The 16661-nt window shown below is 43.6% G+C and overlaps 1 protein-coding gene across 3 annotated transcripts in view; it reads left to right on the top strand.

Moving 5' to 3' along the window:
* mmp16a (matrix metallopeptidase 16a (membrane-inserted)) overlaps positions 1 to 10922 on the top strand; it is a 44887-nt gene extending 33965 nt beyond the window's left edge. For all 3 annotated transcript variants that reach the window (XM_058060003.2, XM_058060002.2, XM_058060001.2), the window contains 4 exons: positions 2597 to 2735; positions 6114 to 6264; positions 6931 to 7046; positions 9585 to 10922. In XM_058060003.2, coding sequence (XP_057915986.2) covers positions 2597 to 2735; positions 6114 to 6264; positions 6931 to 7046; positions 9585 to 9919 — 741 coding nt within the window. In that variant the 3' untranslated portion in view covers positions 9920 to 10922. The remainder of the gene's footprint in view (positions 1 to 2596; positions 2736 to 6113; positions 6265 to 6930; positions 7047 to 9584) is intronic.
* The last annotated feature ends 5739 nt before the right edge of the window (positions 10923 to 16661 follow it).

Genomic DNA, 16661 nt, shown 5'->3' with positions numbered 1-16661 from the left:
GTTGCCCCCTGACGCTGAAACCCGGTCGCCCCCTGACGCTGAAACCCGGTCGCCCCCTGACGCTGAAACCCGGTCGCCCCCTGACGCTGAAACCCGGTCGCCCCTTGACGCTGAAACCCGGTTGCCCCCTGATGCTGAAACCCCGGTCGCCCCTTGACACTGAACCCCGGTCGCCCCCTAACGCTTGAACCCCGGTCGGCCCCGACGCTGAACCCCGGTCGGCCCCGACGCTGAACCCCGGTCGCCCCCTGACGCTGAACCCCTGTCGCCCCCGACGCTGAACCCCTGTCGCCCCCGACGCTGAACCCTGGTCGCCCCCTAACGCTTGAACCCCGGTCGCCCCCTAACGCTTGAACCCCGGTCGCCCCCTAACGCTTGAACCCCGGTCGCCCCCTGACGCTGAACCCCGGTCGCCCCCTGACGCTGAACCCCGGTCGCCCCCTGACGCTGAACCCCGGTCGCCCCCTGACGCTGAACCCCGGTCGCCCCCTGACGCTGAACCCCGGTCGCCCCCTGACGCTGAACCCCGGTCACCCCCTAACGCTTGAACCCCGGTCGCCCCCGACGCTGAACCCCAGTCGCCCCCGACGCTGAACCCCAGTCGCCCCCGACGCTGAACCCTGGTCACCCCCTAACGCTTGAACCCCGGTCACCCCCGACGCTGAACCCAGGTCGCCCCCGACGCTGAATCCCTGTCGCCCCCGACGCTGAATCCCTGTCGCCCCCAATGCTGCGTCATCAGTCGGTAAATGTGCTAACTGTGTCAAAGCGCTTTGAGTGCCTTGGAGGTGGATTCCATTAATATCCTCTCTGAAAACGGCGTATATTATATGTATTATATTCAGCGAATTTGCAAGTGCATCTATAGCAGCCATGCATGAAGGTGCAACCCATCAACGTGACCCCCGACGGGCGGTTAATTGGCTAGTTAAAGTAGAAAGCTAGGTAAGGAGTGGATCCTTTTCCCAGTTTGCTGGGGTTGTGGAGGGTCATGTAAGGTTCACAGATGATGGAATGCAATCAAGTGTTACCTGTTACTTTCCACAAACCTCCAGAGAACCTATTGATTTAATTCTGCCCCGGCTTTAACTTTTGCTGATTATATATTCCCTTCCTGCTGCAATGTTTTGTAAGAATCGGCTGCTTGACTGAGCTTTCTTTTCCGAGTGGGAGTATAGGATGTTAGGGTGTGTGTGGGGCGGTGGGGGATGGAAAGCACTTTTTCCTCTTTTATTAAGTCAAGAACATTCAGAAAGGTCAGATTTCAGAGTTAAATGTGTTTTCCATTACTTGGCGTTTCCTTATACAGAAGAACATGTGGAACAGTTGCAATCTATGGAGGCTGTCGGCCGAAAGCGAGCGAGGCTGTCGGAGCGGGGAAGGTTAAGCTGAGAGATATGGAAGGTTAAAAGCAGAGAAAGCGGAGAGAGTCCAGAAAGAGTCCAGGCGGAGTCCCAGAGAAACAATTGGATTAGCCGCAGAGAGAGTTTGTGAAATTAGTTGATGTGTGAGGAAACGGGATGATGGGATGATGTGTTCTAACCCCCACCCTCTCCTTTCTCTCTCGACATCTCATTTCGTCCTCAATACGCGATGAAGCGATGAGATGCTGAGGCTGCGTGTTGCCAAAGGGCGGGGTTCTCCTCACGGAGTCCAAATGGCTTTCACAGCTGGGTCTCTTTGCGGCGTCGGGTTTCATCCCTCATCACAAAGACACACCTTCCACTCCGAAAGGAACTGTGAGATTCCTTGGACTCGCTCTTAACCTACGACTTGATGCTTCCCCTGCGTGTTCTTCAGCGTTCGGTGATCAGATGTGCTTTCCAGGAAAGCCAAGAATCCTGGCGTAGAGCCTAAGTGGACTTTGATGTAGAATGGAGAATAAAAAAAAACAGTATTGCATTTTTTTTCCATCTGTATGGAAAGAAAACACTCACTGAGAGCTGCGACTATTAATTAGCTATCCAATCAACTACTTTGTTGTTCAATTAATTATTATTTTTATACTTTAAACTGTAAATATCTTCTGCCTTTGCCAGAGCTTTTATCTCTTATCATTTAGCAAGATATAGACAACAAAAATTACAAAATTCAGCAGTAATTTTGCAAGAATGAAGTGAAAATATTAAGAGAAAATGTGGTGAGGAAATATGAGATATAATAACATTGCTTTATAGCATAAAGTTGAAATATTAAAAAGACAAAACAAAACAATGCGTGTACTTGATATTTTGGGAATTATGTAATATTATAAGGCAAAATATCATCAATTTAGCAGCATACAGTTGAAATGTAAAAAATAAGAATCTTTATTATGAGAAACATTATACATTTTGGAAAATGTATTTGTTGAAAAAGTAATAATATTGTGGGAATAAAGTCAAAATATTATGGGAATAAATTTATAGTCCGGTGTATCTTACATGTTTTTTTTCCTCTCCAAGACTCTGTTTTTGACTGCTATGTGTACGCCACGGTAGCAAACATGCAGCTGGAAAATGTTGAGTGAATTGACTGCAGATAGCGCCATCATAATGCCTTCTATAGGCGGGGATGTACTGTAACCTGTAAAGGTAACCTCCCGTTTGTCTTTTAGGACCACTGGTTCTGGCGAGTCCGAGACAACTCGGTTATGCCCGGGTACCCCATGCTCATCAGCGTTTTCTGGAGGGGTCTGCCACCCAAGATCGATGCCGTCTACGAGAACAGCGAAGGAAAGTTTGTTTTTTTTAAAGGTAAGACTTTTACTCTGTTCCTCTGAGTTTTAACACAACGTTACTCACAGACCATTTGCTGCTCTATTCTTAAAAAGCAGCACACACTCGCTGAGGGAACCCCTTTGATCTTATTTCACTGTAAATCTTTGCAAGATTAAAGCAATGTTTTGCTCACTTGGTTGGAAAATCCACACTAATCCTCCGGCTTGGACTTTTAATAATGTTGATACTGAGTTTAGCTGCGGTGGTATTAATACGTTTCTGGCTAGAATTAATCACAAAGTCTTGGAAATGTCACGGCAGTTCTATTGTTTTTTGTCTTATCTCCATCGGGATGCATGATGTGGCTTCGCGTACGATACCGTAGGTAGGCAATGAGAGCACGCCGGCGTCCAAACCGCAAATCTTAACTCAAGCCCGTTTCTATTTTCAAAAGCCAACAATTCGTGGAAATGCACACGACTTTCTCCGGTGTGCGCCAAGATCTTTTGTGCGTTTTCTCCACCCTGCTATCTTCTCAGGCGGCCTAACAACAGGATTGCTACATTTAATACCAGCGTGTCCTTTATTCACTGGGAAAAAAGCAGTTGATTTCCCTGGAGTCCGTCTTCTGGCTGTCCTGGTTTGGACTAAGAGTTCTGCCAGAAAGCAAAACCTAAGCCTTTAAATCCTAACATTGACAGGACGTTGAACATTGTAAATATTGTTTTTGATACTTAAACTAAACGCAAGGACACCCAGACTGTGACAGATGACTGAAAAAGAATTACAAGAAGCAAACATTAACTCCTTTTCTGGAACTTTTAGCTTGTGCTAATAAGGTGAAATGGTACAGGTAGTCCGCGATACGATCCGTCCATCCAACTTCTTCCGCTTATCCGAGGTCGGGTCGCGGGGCAGCCCTGGGAAGCTGCTTCATCCCGCTCCGAGGCTTGACATCATATCCTGGCTCTTCCCTGAGGCCTCCTACTGGTCAGACGTGCCCTGAACGCCTCCCCAGGGAGGCAGGCGTCTGGAAGGCATGCTTCCATCCCGAGTTTCTCCCGGATGACAGTGCTTCTCATCTTATCTCCAAGAGCGAGCCCAGCCACCCGACAGGGAAAACTCATTTGTGGCCGCCATCTTGTTCTTTCGCTACCCAAAGCCCATGACCATGGTTAGGGTGGGATTGAACATGGAGAGCTTTGCCTTTCAGCTCAGCTCCGTCTTCACCACAACAGATGGATGCAGACGGTATGGTCGCTCCCCTCATATTTGGGGTCCGGATTTGGTACCTCATTTGTGCGTAAATAGAACAACTTTTTCCCCCTGAAAAATAAACGTGTACATCAAAGACGCTAACACCAATGTGATGTAGGTCGGTTTGCCAAACTCAGAAATTCCAACCTTGAAGACATTTGCCCGACTATTTGAGAAGCGCCGACCCAGGTTAAGCGGAAAACTCAAACTCGGCCCCAGAAAATCTTCTAGTCCCCAACCCTTTTATGTTGTCTGAGAGGCTCAGTGTCAGACCTTGAAAAGCCTGACTTCGCCAACAACTGCTGACACTTTAAAGCAGGGACTTGTATGTTATTCCATTGTTTTTTAGTCATTTTCATAAAAAAATGACCAATTGGTAATGGATGAAGTGGTTCATGGATGAAGTCCTTAACCTTGTATGTTAATAAATACAATATTTTGTAGCTTTGAGCATAAAAAACCTGTTTTTGACTTTGAAAATACATTTTTTAATATTAGAGCCCTACAGTCATGAAATAGCACCCCTATAGTCACCACAACACTCCTATTATTTATTTTTTACACCAGATTGCGCAACTATTATGCTACAGGGACGCCTCCGAGCTATGAAACGGCAAGGCAAACAACATCTCTGTCGTTCTTCTTCGAGGCAGGGTGTGGTCAGGGCCACAGGAAGTGTGACATTGATTGTATGGGTTAAATGAATTTCCTCTCCAAAAGGAGGCTGGTCTCTACTCCATACGACATCCTCATTTAGTCCTGGAAAAATGCCACTAATTATTGACATCCCGCATGCCCCTTTGCATTTCAAATATACATGGGCTCTGTAATGAATGTCCTTCATGAAGTATGGCACCGAATGCATCACTGCAGCCATTCATCAGACCAAACAGTCATCGAGACAATTATCTTCCCCATCTTTTATTAATTCCGCTCCCTACCGTCATGAATCAACTTCCCTTTCTCTTGGACCGCCATTTCCCCTCCCCCACTTCCTCCCGGTCCACCCACCACCTCCTAGAGTGACGGAGAAAAGCGCTTCCTGAGGTCAGACTGTGTCAAAAGTGTGCAGTTTCACCTAATTACTCCCCAGGAAGGAGGTGCAGCACATGACCAGAGAGAAAGTGCATGTTGTCGAGTAGATAGCAGATACCGAGAGGCGTATTTCCATACGAGTCATGAATGCGTCACTGGTTCAATGGAGTTCATTCACATGTCCTACAGTCCTCTAGTTGCTGTAAATCTATATCACAAATGCTGTTTTCTCAAATGTTTTAGTCTAATTTATGTACGATTTAAGACCATTAATGCCTTAGTAAACTGTTTAAAGGTAATAAATGCAGACTCAGCAACATGCTTACTGGTGATTGACGCTGTTTTTAAACCTTCTTGCCAACCTTAACACGCCAACAGCAGTGCTTTCATTTCACATTGGTGAATTTATTCCTTAGTTATCTTTTTATTTATATTATTTAAGTATTTAAATGGCTATTCTGTTCAGCTTGCCTGTCACTAAATCAGTGCTTTAAATTATTATTATTTATTCAAAATTATTTAAATTATTTGTGCAATTTACTGTCAGTTTATTTACTGCCAGGCAACAACATTTCGTTGGCAATTTCACTGCTGTGTTATTGCGCAATGACAATAAAGAAAGTCTATCTATTTGCTTTTGGCGAAGACGTAGGTCGGCGTCACCAAATGTGGACATGTGATTGGAAAAGAGACAGGAGTCGAGATTAGCAGACTCAGCCGTTTGCTCTCTACTGAATAACAGCACATGACCCACCGGCGGAAGTGAAACGCTCCGGTTTAAAAGTACCAGATACTGATTTAGCATCGCTAGAAGATGCAAGATGGAAACGATACCTTTTCGGATTCTTGGAAACTGAAAAGACACATTATTTATGTCTTTATTATCGATATATCATCTAAAAGCTGAGTTTGCCAGCCATTCCCAGGGAGCCTCAAAGCAAGGACAAGCAGAACCTCGGACTGGTGGGTGTGTCCTGGTTGAAACGAGGCAAACATGGAGTCCACTGCAACTGCTGTCCTTGGATATCTGCCCCCCCTTCCGTGTTTCACCTGGAGGGCAAGCCGTGATCTTCCTTGCCCTTCCTTGTCTCAGGATGTTCCTTATTTTCTTGCGATGCATAGGGAAGCAGTTCTGGGTGTTCAAGGACACGGTGTTGCAGTCGGGGTACCCAAAGGACATCAGCCAGTTCGGCCACGGCATGCCCACTCAGAGCATCGAGACGGCCGTGTGGTGGGAGGATGTGGCCAAGACCTACTTCTTCAAAGGGGACAGGTAACGCGGGATATCCCTACTATGTTACACTCGCTCTTTCAAATATCTCATCATTCCACCCAACCGACAAGTGTGTCCAAAGTGTGGGCTGGGGGCCATTTTAGCCAGTTTTTAAAGGAAAACTGCAAAAAATCACAACAAAAATGGAAAAATCTGCACTAATAATACAGGAATAAAGTCAAAATCTAGAGTCATAGTTTTACAAGAATATCATCATAATATTATAAGGAAAAATAATGTCATTTTAGGAGACACAAAACAAAATAACGTAATAATAATAATCGGCTTTTTGACATCTAATCACAAAGCACACAAACTCTTTATGACGACTTTGACTCTATTCTATTCTATTCTCGACTTTATTCTACTTTGTGAGGTTCTTTGTCTCCTCTACTACTACTCTGCTGTTGGAAGCGTGTTGCTAAGCAACCGATGAAAACAGCATCAATAGCAGCATGTTTTTTAGCAAGTGTCCTTCAAAACGTGAGCAAAGACCTGCAGGAACACCAACTGAAGACTTTCAGCTCTCAGAGAAAGACCGATAAGACAACACAATATTTTTTCAATATCATCACATCATATTCTGGAATAAATACGACCCTGTGTGGGCGAAGGGACAGGAGAAACACGTCAGGGACATTCATTCACCATTTTGTGTTTTTTCAGGTACTGGCGCTACAATGAGGAAATGAGGACCATGGACCCCGGCTACCCCAAACCCATCACCGTGTGGAGAGGTGTGCCTGAATCGCCACAGGGGGCCTTTGTGGATAAAGCCAATGGTATGACTTGTCCTCCCCGATACTCTCATTTGGCAGCGGCGCTGCTGTTCATGTGCCAGCCGTTATTGATTCCCGCTGGTCACCGGTTCACGCGACAGGAGGGAAAGCAGGGTGGCATCGATTTGAAATTCGCTCCAGTTATTTAGCGATGTGTTGTGGCAGGCGGCGTCTTCTTCACTTGCTCCACGTAGACCGGGGGTGCCCAAGCTTTTTCCAGGGGGGCCACCTAATGAACACTAAAAAGATGCGATGGCCACTTTGGAAAAGAATATTATTACTATCAACCTTGGTCTTTTTTTTTCCTTCTAGGAATTTTTATTTTTGTAATTTTGACTTTTATGTTTATGAAAACCTTTCCTCGCTGAGCCAGGTGGGCCCGGACCCGCTTTTGGCAGCACCTGGGTCGGAAAAGCAGGCCAGGTGGCGCCCAACGCTCGGCGCCATCTGCGCTGAATATCAGCTGCCAGATTCAACGTTCCGATATTTCGGGCGGGGCGTGCGTCAACCTGAGCGTGCAATCTTGGAGTGACTGTGGGAGTGGGAGTGGGAGTGGGCCCTCACGCTCATGACCTTCATTTCCATGCATGTCAACCTGCTGCCAACGTATTTTTGAAGCAGGTTGGTGTCGAGTCACATGCTCCTAGCATCGACCCAGATAACAGCGCATCATTTAGCATGTATCCATGCTGTCCGTGTGTGTGTGTGTGTGCGTGCTTGCGTGAGGCAACACATTTCAGATTAGGGTGCCCCAGAGCGATGTTGTCCTGGCAGGAACCCACCTTAGCGCCGCCTGTCTCACCACCTTTTTCATATTCACGCTGCATATTTTTATATCTTTCAATCAATTGCAGCGACATGTGAGAAGCTCACAGGTTGTATTTGTCAGTAAATGGCTGGAGGAGTGTGTGTGTGTGGGGGGGGGGGGTAAAGAGATGGAACGTCAGGAACGTTCTACTTTCCAATTTTCTCAAATACAAGCTTAATAATCCAGTATTTATGAGAATAAACAGTTAGTGTTTACAGCCCATTTTGTAAACAGTGACAAATGTATTAGAATACCCCCACCACTTTGCTCTTCCAAAATATGTTAGTATTAACTAATAAATCATAATATGATCATATTATGCATATTTTCACACAATTTTTAAGCATTCCTTGTCTAAATGAAGCATTTTCAAGCATAAAAATGAAGTAAAATACAAATATAAGGCATTCAGAAGATGCATTCAAGGGTGTGGTATTCTCCATTGGTCACTAGGTGTCAGTAATGTAAAGTAAAATGTTGGGTGCCAGACTTTCACTTCCTGTCCATGCCACATTTAAAGTAACACACACATCTTAAATGTCTCATTTTATCTTATTATATCTTCTATTCTGGCTAATAGTCATGTAAAGGTGACTATAGGGGTGCTATTTCTTGTCTAGAGGGCTCTAAGGTTAAAAACCATATTTAGAAGGTGTGAATGTTTGTTTGCAAGTGATCTCGGGAAGTCACGACAGAAAAAAAGGAGCGTTTGGTTTGCTCACCCGCACAGTATAGGTAATCTTGCTTCATTGAACGTCACAATTCCGGGTCCAATAATTCTAATTTTTATGATTTTTATGATGAAGAGTACAAAGAGGCCGCAACGCACAACTAAAGGACGATCCCAATCCTCATTTATTAGCTTGTTTACACCACAAATAAACGATAATAATCCTGGTGAGAAAGGACCTACTTGGCACACGTACTCTATTTACCTTTACAATATTTCCCTCCGCGTTTTTCCCGAAACAGCAGGCATGAATAATCAATCAATCAGGGTGTATTTTAAGGGGCAGTTCAACTTGAGACTAAACTTGATGTCCTGAAGTCACAGCATCTTCGTTATTGAAAGGCGCGGAAATGAATATTTCAACATTTTATCTTCACTCAACATTTGCATTGCTGTTCTGGCAAATAATCCCGCGGAGGGACAAGTCTTTCCAAGTGAATTCTTCCCCGGGGGGGGTTGGAATCAAACGGCAACACTGACTCGTTGTGACTTTCTTGTTTGCGTGACATGGCGACAATCGGCCGTGTCTTTGCTCTTTCAAAAACCCACCAGAGTGGCTCCTTTTCTGGATGACATTTATTGTGCTATGCTGTTATGTTAGCTCTGGGATGTCACTCTTTTTTCTTGTTTTTAATGAGCCTTTATAATTAATCTCCGGAGACGATGCAGCTCAACAACTTCCTTTGCTAACAAGTGCTCCGATGCAAAGTCACACAGTTCACTTTTTAGAAAACTCTTTCAATATTCAAGATACTTGACCTCAAAGCTACCGCTATTTTTACTAATTAATATTATATTTATCTTAGTCTGCTTATAGCAGCCTTTTTAGGGAGGGCAATTACGGTACCTCACAAAAGTACAGTCAAACCTCAGTTAGTGTACGTCCCGGTTAGCAGTTTTTTTGATTTCTGCAAAAAAAAATATTGAGTTATCAACAGCGCCCGAGTACTGCACCCGGTCACAGGGATCTCCTTCCTGATCCTGATCTCCTTCCCACATTCAGGTTTCACCTACTTCTACAAGGGGAAGGAGTACTGGAAGTTCAACAACCAGTTCCTGCGAGTGGAGCCGGGCTACCCGCGCTCCATCCTCAAGGACTTCATGGGCTGCGACCTGATGCCGGCCGACCCGGGGCGCCCGCCCTCCGACGACGGCGGCACAGACGTGGTGATCGAGCTGGACAACGAGGCCAACACGGTGAAGGCGGTGGCCATCGTCATCCCCTGCGTGCTGGCGCTGTGCCTGCTGGTGCTGGTCTACACCGTGGTGCAGTTCAAGAGGAAGGGAACGCCGCGCCACATACTTTACTGCAAACGCTCCATGCAGGAATGGGTGTGAGCGCTTTCCCGGTGGACGTCTTAAGCCACGCCCCTCGCAAACGGCCTGACAATCGGCCCCCAAAGCCCCCCTAAGGCGTGACCTCGGGACTAGTTGACTGCGGAGTCGGCCTTCTTTGCTAACGGGCGGAGCGGAGGAACACTTTGAAGGAACGTCCTTCAGAAAAAAAAAAAAACACGCGAGGTCGATTTCCTTTTGTATCTTTTTGCCGGACAGCTCTTAATCAGCGGGAGGACTCGGGGCGGGACACTCTCCCACAGGCGAGTCGTTGTCATCTGTCATATCAGGTGTTTGGGGCGGGATCTATTTTCCCATCCCTCACGTCGCAGGGGTGTCCAAAGTGCAGCACAGAGGCCCTATTCAGTACGCACTTCATTTTTTACCGGACATTTTTATGTAATTTCATTTCATTATTTTTTAAATGTAATAATTAAACTATTTCATTAATGTTTTTTATCCACTTTTTTGCTTTGTCAACATTGACATAAGCGGGTTGTCGACATAAGATGGTTCCACTGTTTTTATTTTTTTTAATTAAAAAAATGAATACAATTAATTCAGTAATTATTATCATGAAATTAACTAATTAGTTATTATACTAGATTGCTTTGTCATCAACATAAGCCGGTTCCACTGTTTTTATTCATTAATTTGATTAGTTTTTCTATTTAATTATTTGAAAAATTAATTACATTAATGTAATATATAATTGTAATCATTTCTAAAATAATCAAATAATTTTTTATTACAATATTACATTATTTGACTTTGTTGTCTTTGACATAAGCGAGTTGTTATCACTTTTTTTACTTAATTTAAATATTAAAATTGATACAATGATGTTTACTTTTTAATCATTCATTTCTAAAATAAAGAAATGAATATTTCCTATCATATTTTACTAATTAGCCTAGTCGGCTACAGCACAGATGCATAGGTCAGCTGCTGATGTTTTAGCCAAGCGTAGACTGACCTCCATTGGATCGGTTTTTCCGACGTGTGCCTCAGTTTGGACACCCCTGGTCTTCAGCTACAAAAAAACACAACGATCACACTTTCTTTCCACTTTTTCCCCCTCATTTGCATCCTTTTAATTCGGAAAGGAAATCCTCACTGTTCCCTTTAAAAGGTTAACAAAACCAAATAAAATCTCTCCAAAGAGGATCACCTTTTATTCTGGAATCCATGGTCTGGTCCCTGGTCTGGAGCTCCGACTGTTGCGTGAGACACAGTGGCCAAAACCTTCTGCAATATTTGAAACTCGCCTTAATTATACGTACTCGTGCTTGGTTTCGCCGTACTGTTGTGTTTTTTTCTATACCGCTCGTGTTGGTTTTACTGGACGCAGCTTTAAAAGCTTCTTGTGGATTTTATTCCTCGGGATTCTCAGCACTGGCTCCCCGAGACAGATCGTCCTGTGATTCCGGAGTCAAACCACTATTTAGTCTTTTCTATTTGTTGATGATTTCTCTTTGGTTCCATATGGAGTGTGCACCCAAACGTCATTCTCTGTGGTATTCTGTCGATGGGCGGATGGCTTTTCTACTTCTACTGCCTTGTTTTGAGCACTCAACATCCCAGAATGCTGTCGTCTTTCTGCCCCCCAAAATGGAGATCAGTGCCTGTGTCATCAGCATGCATGCAAGCTCTTACAACCACACGCATCTTCTCAATGCAGCTCCGAAACAACATGGAGGACTTTTAGTTCATGGTTTTTTTCATGCCCCCCCCCCCCCCCCCCCCAACCCAATTACTGTAATGCTACATCCACACAAAGATCAACAAATACTTGGAGGTTTTACTTTTTCATGTCCTCTCTGAATGTCTGTTTTCATGACACTTTGGCACAAACGGAACATCTCAGTCGTGGAAGACTTTGAGGACAACGGAGCAAAATGTCCTGACAGAATGAATAAATTGATCAATACATGATTAAGAGCTGCCTTCAAACCGTCTCTTCATCTTTTTTTTTTTTTTGAGAACCAGTTTAGTCCGGGTTTAAAGTAGGACCGCAATCGCTTCATTGACAAGCAAGTCATAAGCTGATTGATACTTTTAGGGGTGGAATCCTCACCACGTACTCACCATTGTCTCATGTATGGACGTAGTCCATAGTTAGATGTCAAAAGGAAAGCCTAGATGCTTGGGGGTCTCAGAAACCCCCCACAAATAAATCATTTGCCTCAAAATTAAAAATAGTCATTTGTGCTGTGGTGTGCCGGAAGAATGATCGATTGTTTTTTTTTTTTAGTTATTAAGCAAATATTAACTCATTTCACCCAACCATCATTTGTGCCAAAATTAACCAAAAATAGTCAGTCGTTTGTGCTGTAAAATGATCAATTGTGCTTCTTTAGTGATAAAGCTTATTGCAAACGTTTGCGCAAATATTGACCAGAATTATCCAAAAATAGTCACAATCATTTGTGCTTTTTAAATGATTGTGTTTTTTTAGTTATTAAGCTTCCCGCAAATGTCAATCAACGTTCACCCAGATCCTCATTGCCTCCAAACTGAAACAAAAAGCACAATCGTTTGTGCCCCTTTGTGGTGTAAAAGCGAACGATTGTACTTTTTTCAAGATTGATTGCAAATGTCAAACTAGACCCCCATTTGCTGCAAAATTAACCAAATATCAATCAAATCGTAATCGTTTGTGCTATAAAAATGATTCATTGGGCTTGTTTTTAGTTATTAAGCTTCCTGCAAATTTAGTAAAAAAATTCACCAAAAAAGTCACCAAAAGAGTCACAATCGTAAAAACGGTCCCAGTCATTTGTGCTGGTTTGTGCCGTATAAATGATGGATTGTGCTGCGACCCGCTGGCGTTATTAAAGATTGTTTCTGATGATGGCGTCATCCCAGCCTCCAATGAAACCAAAATAGCCCCATTTTTTACCGCTGAGTTTGTGCTGTAAAAATGATGGATTGTGCTTTTGAGGTTTTAACGATATTCCAGGATTTCTCCGGCGATGACGACGGCACTCATACATAATGCACACGCCTGAAACCGCCACGGCGATGTTGCGATTGCACCGATTGTAATTCACATCCTCGCTTCCTCGTTTACGTCGACAGAAATGTCGGCTTGTGATGATAAGATCTGGTTGGTTTGGTTCTATCCACTTTATGTGAGCGCTACCATGTGGCCCAAATCTGCTATTTTGGTCTCCTCCTCCCGCCGCAGCTGCTGTCATTGGCTGAAAAAGTGAGTGATTAGAAGAGGAAGTGAAGGAATACATTTTCATTTAACCCAAGCCCTCACGGCGCCCTGCTTAATGGCCCCCTCTTAGGTTAAGGACCATTTCTCCTGCCGGTGCTTATTAGCGCAGCTCAGAGCTGTGATGAAGGTTAGCTGAGGTCAAGCCTTGGCCTGGAAGAAACAACAAAGGAGCAAATCCACAACGAGGGGGGCACTAAACGGTTGTTTGCGTGCGTGTTGTCAACAGCTAGGAAGCTGGGAGATCATCCTTCACGTGGCTTCCCACCCCTGCATGAGTACGGGGGCATTCCACAGCCATGCAGTGGATCCATGAGTACAAACCGTAGGGAACTGGCGTCCATGTTTGTTTTCACCGCGCAGAATATTTGGTCTGTTTGGCACGTTTTGCACATTAAAGACACAAAAGCCCCAATTAAACATATGCAAAGTGGTTCTCAACCAGTGGGTCGGTATCCATTCTGGGTGGCTCACAGACAGCAAAAAGATTTAAATTTTTTTATTTCGAAGTAAAATAAAATGTTTTTGTCATTTTTCGTGCAATTTTGATATTTAATTTTAATTTAAGCATTTACATTTTAAACATATTTTGAAGTTAAATATTTTTTCATACATTTTTTAAATATTTAATTTTAATTTATGTGTATTTTGAAGTACACTAAAATTTTGTGGTCTTTTTTGTGCAATTTCATTATGCATATGTTGATATTCAATTTATGCGTATTTCTAAGTATACAGAATATTGTGGTCTTTTTTCATGTAATTTCAATATTTTATTTTGTGCATATTTTCAACTTTAGTGGTCTTTTTGTGCAATTTTGATATTTTATTTAAATTCATCTCCATGTCCTTAATAAAATAGTTAAATAGTAAAAACATTAATACATTTACTTCAAAATTTCCACATTTTTTCCATAAAATTCCAGAAATTTTGGGAAATAAAGTATTGGAATTAATGAGAATGAAATGTGGAATTTTAAAGGTCATTTTTATCAAACAACAATAACATACATTTTGATTAAAATATAGCACATATTTTGTACATTTCCAAATAATTTAATTAGAATTTTTTTTTTTTTAATTAAGAGCTGTTAAAAACAGCAGATTCTTAAAAAAAATGTTGGTTAGAACATCTGAGTTCCGTCAGCTAAGCTGCCCAACATTATTATGACTTCATTTTGTGATAAAGAGCAGCGTGGTGGTCTTATATTTGTGTCAATACGATCTAACTAAACTCTTCCTTGGCTGAGCATGTCTCCTGCATGTAAACGTCCTCGACAGTGTCTTATTTGTCCTTCATTCAACATTTTGGAAAGGTTTGCATGCACTCTGGTCCTGCTTCACCGCACGCTAAACGTATCCTGACAGGAACATGAGAGAGTTCTCATTCAGGACGTGACGATACGGAGCATTGTTTCGTCTTTTGTGTGAAGAAATTGCCTGGTGATTGTCACTTTATGGAGTGTGACAGATGAAAGGCGTCTTCGTGGCGCGTAATAGACCGTCTTTGTATTCCTGCAGCCGTAATGCACCTCGGAAAAGCCTGCGGAGTGAAGCATCACACTTTGCATGCTGAACGATACCGAGTGCAATCATGTAACAGTCTGATAATGTGCCGCTTTGGGGTTATTCGTCCATTTGGTGCTAATGCTCGGAATAACGCTCCGGTGCGTAGAAAAACATACCAAGGGTGGCTGCTACATTCCAGACAAGGAATTTCTCCACCAACAGTATTAGATCTTTCTACTCCAAATGCTGACACTTTGTTTAGCCTCGCTGCCATGTTTGGACTGAAAGCTTTCCTGCCGCGCCGTCATGTGCGCTTTGTTCACACCAGCAGTGGTCTGGCTCCCATGAATGCAGACGGAAAGCAAGGGGCGCTTTAAGCCCACGACAGAACAAAAAGTTCTTTGGCTGCCGGGAAAGATGTTTTGACAATCTCCAATCAGGATGATGATTTATTTGACTTGGGATGAATTGAAGTGAAATGTTCAACTCCAACGCACTCTACGTGGACGCGCTGGTCTGATGGGAACTTAGATGAAAACACATCAGTGTTTTATTTCATCATAGGTAGCAACATGAATGAAAACAAAAGTACAATGAAAATGCTGTTATTCATGGAGTGGTACTACTGTCTGGAGTAATGATTTGATAGTACTCATTGCCAAAAATACAGTCAACAACATCTCTAGGACCGTTGGGGAAAGTTTGGGATAGTTTTGGGATATTCTGTCACGCTCTGTGTTCCCTTTTTATGCCTTTATTTTGGTGAGACTTCCTGCTTTTCCTGCTTTGTGTCTTCCTTAATCATGCACGCCTGTTGCTAATTTCACTCATTTGACTTCTCCCTCCAGTTCAGGTGCGTTCCTCTTAGGTTGTCTTTGCTGAGATTGCAGCTATGATGGAAACAAACGTTTTCTCTGCATTTGGTTCCTGGTTTCTGCATCCATGTTCCACCGTTTCTCTTAGGATGGGGGGGCAGCAGCCTAAGCAGGGAAACCCAGACTTCCTTCTCCCCGGCCACCGGGCCAGTTGAGAGACGTCAGCGCTCCAATGTGTCCTGGGTCTTCGCAAGGTCCCCTACTGTCCTCCCACCCTGAACACCTCCCAGAGCGGCGTCCAGGTACTTCAATTCCCCTATTTATTTAGTTTTATTGTATTTATTTAATTGGAAAAGTATCATAAAATTGTTTAATTTTAATGTATAATGCCAGAAGAGATGAGAATTCAACCAAAAATCCAGTCAGTTTAATATAAGACACTAAAGACTGTTGGGTTGACGCTACAGGATTTAGAAAACAAGCATTCATTTTTTAAAAAGCACATTTTATTAAGTCAAACTTTTGCTCTATTGGCTCAGGTGAAAATGGTTTAAAGGTGCATGAAAGCCTCAAAAGCTTTTTGTGGCTCAAGGTTGAAATAATGGGAGCCCCCCACCCCTCAACCCCCCCAAAGGTAAATACTACAGTCTTTAGGAAGTGAAAGAAATGTGGTGGCTCAGCAGTTTGCACTGAAAACCCAAACCAGCTGACTTTTACAGTCACTCCCACTAAATTATCCTCAGAGGGTGAAAAGTTCATATTCAGTCAGGGTGGTGCTGAACCCCCCCCCCCCCCCCCCAAATAATAATGTAATCAAAAGTATTGGGACAGATTGCAACTTGTTTTGAGAGCAGGATGCTATGGAAGCGGAACGGAAGGTCACCACTGAGGACTCTGATAGCATCTCTCCTCTGCAGGCTGCGGTTCCTCAGGACCAGCTTTTACCTTCCTGCGTCTGGGGGCTCCTCCATGAGAAGCAAACACATTAGCCACCCCGATTGCCATCTTGACGAGAGCAAGGAGGAGACGGAGGTGACGGAGAGGAGGAGGTAATGATCCAAAGGGCCCTGGTCAAATTAGCTCCATTTATCACAACCATTGATTGGTGTTGGGCGAGGAAGTCTTGTCTTTCTGTCCACAATGTGGTTAACTAAATATTTGCTTGTAACAAATGTCGTCTTGTAAATTTTATTTTTGT

The sequence above is a fragment of the Doryrhamphus excisus genome, linkage group LG5 (assembly GCF_037039965.1).
Source record: "Doryrhamphus excisus strain RoL-2023G ecotype Guam linkage group LG5, RoL_Dexc_Guam_v1.1, whole genome shotgun sequence".
In the NCBI taxonomy this organism is placed as follows: Eukaryota; Metazoa; Chordata; class Actinopteri; order Syngnathiformes; family Syngnathidae; genus Doryrhamphus; species Doryrhamphus excisus.
The sequence above is the reverse complement of the archived record's forward strand: the minus strand, read 5'-3'. Positions and strand labels throughout refer to the sequence as shown.